Below are 6,000 nucleotides of genomic sequence, written 5' to 3' on the forward strand. Positions count from 1 at the left end.
AAAAAATGGCAATATATTTCATAATTTATTATTAAATTATTAAGGGTTGCAGCAAATAGGAACGCACAGAAATCCACCTATATGATGTCTATTGCAGAAAACAGATGTTTCCCATAGGAAAAAAAAAAGAATCTGTCAGATGGAGACATTGTGGTCTGATTATTCAATGTGTAAAACAAACAAAGACCAGTAATAATAGGATGGATTATAGGCACATGAGATGTATCCACCCTTTAGGCATTTCAAAATATCTTGGCTTCAAAGTGTAGAAGGTGTAGTTTGTGTAATTCAGTATTATTTCAAAAAGCCTCTGCTGTGAGTTACAAAATTTTTAGAACTTAACATTCAAAGGGTAAACCTGGTTACTCCTTACACCTTTAATATAGTGTTTGTGGGGTATATTCTCTAAGCTGAGAGTTTGCAGAAGGGTTAAACATCTGAACTCCCTGATATCACTACACATTATTAAAGGCTGACTTCAAATTTTGTCTTAAAAGAAGGGCTAAACTAGCCGTGTATAGTATAACATATAGTTACATCAGGGAGTCAAAAATACTCAACTGTTGCAATCTTTAAATTCTCTATTCTGCTTTTCTATGAAGGGATTTAAAGATAAAGCCTATCAACATTCTTTGTACATTTTCAATTATGGAGAACGTTTTCTACAAGAATAAAGTTTTGTCTTCTGGGACTATGTGTCGAATATGGGGATTTTATCAGAGTGAAAAAATATCTTTTGTGTGGAGTATATCAAAGCAAACATGTAAAGCCATCAAAAAAGATGACAATTTTTAAGGTTATCCATTTTTTTATATAGTACATAGTAGTTTACATAGTAGCTAATGATGTACTGTTTGACAAAGAAGAGGATAGCTTCAGATGTTCATTGTTCTAGCTGTAACATACAAAATTGGTATATTAAGAATAAGTGAGCAAGTAGAATGTTAAAACACATACCACTAGTGTAATGACTAGCATAAGTTATTATTTACTATATCTTGAACAGATCGTACTTTTTGTTTGGTAAAAAAACCAATGTAATAAGGGTTAAGTAAGATAACTATCATCACTCGCTTAGTATATGATGTATGTATGTTCTTCATTTCGAGCAATCTCCACATGGAGGCATTCCATATACCATTCTATGTATAGTAACATCTGCAATATGTGGATATGGTTGGATGCTGCATTGGTAATGGGTTAAGCAACAAGCAGTGTTTAATATAGGATTGGCCTAGATTTGGCACATTACTTTCTTTTCATTCTGTAATTGAAGAAAGCTGCAATTTTGCAAAATATCATATCACACTATAGTATTTTGCTAAAAAGTTTAACTGTTATATTTTAACTTTGCTTAGCAGAACCGTATTGCGTTGTAAAGGTAATACTAAGTAACATTGGTTGTAATCTCCCAACAGGTCTGCAGTCCTAAATGCCAATGTAAGCCAAATTAAACTGCCAAATTATGGGTGCAAGATTCCAGAAAAGACAAAGTGTAACGTGTACGGATGGGGACACACTGGGAGTAAGATATTTTCTTAAACTACCTTAATATTTATTTTACGTTTCCACCAGTTAAAAGAAAATCTAGTCTCCATCATGTTTGTTATTAAAATAACAGATACCTTTCAGTATTATCTTAAAATGTTTAACCCCTTCGTGACAAAGGCTGATTTTACTTTTTATACCCTTTGGGACAATGGCCGTTTTAACATTTCTGCGCTGCTCGTGTTTAGCTGTAATTTTCTTCTTTCCCGTTTACTGAACCCACACAAGTTATATATTGGTTTTTTTCAGAACCAGAAGGGATTTCTTTAGATTACATTGTTTTGATTGTATCATATTATTTACTATTAAAAAAGTTTAAAATATGGTGAAAAATTTTGAAAAAAATTACTTTTTCTAACTTTTAGTTGAAAAATCTTTTACTCATCTATAAAAGGTAATGAAAAAACCTGCTAAATAGATTCTACTATTTGTCCTGAGTTTAGAAATACCCAATGTTTTTATGTTTTTTTGCTTTTTTCTACACATTATGGGGCAATAAGTACAGGTAGCGTTTTGCTATTTCAAAGCCATTTTTTCCAAATCTGGTAATTCTTCCCCCCATGTGCCATTTCGGGTATCTTTGAAGCCGGCCAATGCAATTTACCCCATCAAATCATATATTTTTGAAAACTAGACACCCCAGGGTATTTCAAATGCTAGTATTTTAACCCTTTCCATGCACCATATCTACCACCAGTCTTTGCCAAACTTTGTGGTAGTCATTTTTTTGCATTTGTTTTTTCACACGCATTTTACTTCAGGTATGAATAAACAGGTTCTGGTATATGTCACTGTCATAAAACACCCCAATATGTGTTCAGCAACATCTCCTGAGTACAGTGATACTAAAAGGCCACATTTGGGACGTGTGCATTTTTCTAATTGGAAATTAGATGTGTGGCCATCCTTCCCCCCGTGTTAATTGGGACATTGTTGAACCCGGCCAATTCAATTTACCCCGTCATCAAATCATACATTTTTTAAAAGTAGACACCCCATGGGCATTTAATATGCCAGTATTTTAACTCTTTCCATGCAAGAATTGGTTTTAACTCTTTCCATGCGAGCTAATGTGCTAATTTTAGGACTTGCTCACAAAAATATATTTTATATATATATATTTTATATTTTTTTGCCTTTTTGAAATTTTTTTTTTACTTTTTTTCAACTTCCCCCAAGGTTCCCCTGATAGTGACATCAGTGGGAAATTATTTTTACATTTTACTGTTTTTTTAACTATTTTTTTCTAATTATTATTAATTTTATTTTATTTTTTTATTTATTTTTACTAATCACACTGTGATTAGAAAGCTGGGCTCCATTGACTTGCATGGTTGAATGCAGAACCTGTATTCAACCTGCAAGTGGAGCCAGAGTTCTCTAGAGGGTCTGTAGACCATCTAGCGAACTTTTTCATCTTTATTATTTTTTTCCCCATCTTGCGGATGGTGAAGATTGCGTGCAGCTGCGGCTGTGACCGCTCTCCGGAGCGGTCACAGCCCGTCCTGGGGTAAGTGTTTGGTGTCGCTGAATGCCTCCTGATCGAGGCATTCCAGCGACACCATTTAAGTTTAGGAGGTTATCGTTGATCGCCTCCTAAACGCTTTTAAAACGGGTGTCCGCCACCATACAATGTATGGCGGATGTTGACGCCCCGGGGAGGGGCCAGATATGGCCCCTAGTGCTGATCGTGGTGTTGCTGAATGCCTCGAGGTCGAGGCATTACAGCAACACCGTTTGGGTGCAGAAAGCGAACGTAGATCGCTTTCTGCACCCGTTTAAAGTCATGACGGTCCGGGCACGTCACCGGAAAACAAACGGTTAAGGACAATTGACGTGCCAGGACCGTCAATTGTCATCAAGGGGTTAATGGAAAAGGCTACAGTATAATATATTCAAAAGAATATATAAAACATCAATAATCTAAAAATAAAGGGTCAGAGGCTTAGATGTAATATAAGGAAGTTTTACTTTACAGAGAAGGTGGTGAATTGATGGAACAGTCTCCTATCCGAAGTGGTAGAGGTTAATCCATTGTGGGATAGGCATAAAGCTATCTTTAATCTAAAACAACACCAGGCACTTGTCATTACATCAGGAAAAAATGGCATTTCTGCATTTCTAAGTTACAAATTCAGTGGTATGCGATGGACCTGGCTAAAATGCTAAATCTGTTAGATACACCCATTTCAAAATGTATCTACTTAGTGGTAGAGCAATAGGTTTGACAAAAGTACCAACATGTGTGTGAGCAGAAACTGACAGCTTTTTGCTCACAATGCTACCTTGCATGAGATATTCCCTAGAATGTTACATTCTGGTGTTAAAAATCCCTTTTTTGTATTTGAAGAGTAGTTGAAAGGCATGATATATATATATTTTTTTAAATTGCATTTGAAGTTTCTTTTGGGTAGAGCCCTTTATCACATAGATGTGTTGGCCTAGGAAAATGGCTTTATACCTAGATAATGGATGCCACAATACTAACCTCTATCCTTTTTTAACTTACACGTTGCATGTAATCACAGAAGTCTGTTAATAACTTGGACATTTGTTAAGTCCTAGTATATTCCGGTCAATGCGAAATGGGTCTGATTTTGCAAATGTAAAGCAGTCGAGACATAACTTTATAATATTAATTAAATCGTCAAGCCCACAATGATTACATTTTGAGGGAATATATATAATTTTCAATTTTTGTGTAAGGAAAAATGCTAATGAGATTTTTTCTTTTAGCAAACAATTATGATGGCCAACTTCATCAAGGAAATCTCCTTATTGTAGGAAATGAGAAATGCAATCAGTACCACAAGGGGAAAGTTACTGTCAATGAATCTGAAATATGTGCCATGAGTGAAAGCTCCAACGTAGGACCCTGTGAGGTAAATTTAATAAAGTGAGGGGAGGGGGAAGAAATTTCACAACTAAAATGATCTAAAACTAATTTAACTGTATCGCTTTGAATGTGAAAAAGTAATAAAACAGAATGTTCAGATGTCTGCCCCAGAAGGGTTTTTTCTTGAATTTCAATCCCATAGATGTAATTCTTTAACAGTAAAATGCCTTGTTTATAGGCCAAAATATTGTTTTTATCAGTTTTATTCAGGACAAACAATGTATTTTGTGTTTGTGTTAGTATAAAGAGTTACACATTTATGCATGCTTTTTTTCTCATGTCATACCTCTATAATGTTTTAGAAAATTCCCACAATGCTATACACACGTCTGTGATCCCATGATGAACTGCTTAAAATCAGAAGCAACACTAATCATAAAAAACATAAACATAAATTAATCCCAAGCAGCAAACAAATGGGCCCCCTCACCCTTTAATTTGGTTAGCATTTCTCTGTTAGCATATTCTGTTTAGAGCTACTTGGCCAGTTTATTTTTTTTTTTGCACTCAGCCTTATTGCTGTGTTTTATGGTTAGAAAGGTGTTATTGAAAGTTTGACTTTAAGGTTGAATGAAAATCCTGTATATTAGACATTCTTCTGTATTGCGATATTCTATACTGTGATGGGCTGGCAGCATTAAGCTCAGTCTTTCTAGCATACACCATCGGAGTATTCTGAACTAAGCCACATAGGCTGCAAAACTGGGGGCAGACGCCTTACTGGGAGATAAGTCATGCTTACCTAATGGTCCCATTGGATAGATCTGCCTTCTAACTAACTCATTTACACTATTACACTTTGTATTATATGAATATGGTGCATGATTCATTATTGTTTCTATTCTTTTTTTCCTAGCGAGATTATGGTGGCCCTCTGGTATGTGAAGAAAACAGGACAGACCTAATGCAAGGGGTGATTATCCCAGGACGTGGCTGTGCTATCCCAAACCGCCCAGTCATCTTTGTGAGAGTGGCGTACTATGCAAAATGGATCCACAAAATTGTATTGACATATAAAACCCCACAGTTATAATCAAGTTGTTTTTGGAGGATAATGGCTATCCTGGTAATTATGTATATATAAATCTTACTTGATGGTCAAGTTTTTTCACAATTTTTATTTTATTTATGGGCATGTTGTCTTACGTGTTGCGTTCATGTTGGATGAACAGTGGTATGTAAATGTGTGTTGACATATATCCTGATTATACTTGAACGATTTATTTCTGAAAACATATCTTATGCTGCTCTGGTTCATCTTTCTTAATGAACCCACATTTTACACTGTTTTATTATTACTTTATTTCATGGAAAAATAGATACAATCCGTAGAATATTTAGGTGCATACCAAACATTTCATGGAAAAATAGATATAATAGGTAGAATATTTAGGTATATTCCAAACATGTTATGATGATCAGTTGTTAGAAATTAAAAATAAATAAATTTAGAAGTCAAATTATTGTTGAATTTAAAAGGGACCCCATCACCTGAGCAATGTCAACTACTAAACAGGACCAGCAGCATTGAAAGCAAAAGAAGAAAAACACCTTAA

At 34.9% G+C, this 6,000-nt stretch overlaps 1 protein-coding gene across 1 annotated transcript in view; it reads left to right on the top strand.

Moving 5' to 3' along the window:
* Window positions 1-5,477, top strand: part of LOC149298837 (hepatocyte growth factor-like) — a 43,191-nt gene extending 37,714 nt beyond the window's left edge. The window contains exons 16-18 of the mRNA XM_089487202.1: window positions 1,419-1,525; window positions 4,285-4,430; window positions 5,301-5,477. Coding sequence (XP_089343328.1) covers window positions 1,419-1,525; window positions 4,285-4,430; window positions 5,301-5,477 — 430 coding nt within the window. The remainder of the gene's footprint in view (window positions 1-1,418; window positions 1,526-4,284; window positions 4,431-5,300) is intronic.
* The last annotated feature ends 523 nt before the right edge of the window (window positions 5,478-6,000 follow it).

The sequence above is a fragment of the Sceloporus occidentalis genome, unplaced genomic scaffold, assembly GCF_023333645.1.
Source record: "Sceloporus occidentalis isolate IW3139 unplaced genomic scaffold, rSceOcc1.0.p SCAF_31, whole genome shotgun sequence".
Classification (NCBI taxonomy): Eukaryota; Metazoa; Chordata; class Lepidosauria; order Squamata; family Phrynosomatidae; genus Sceloporus; species Sceloporus occidentalis.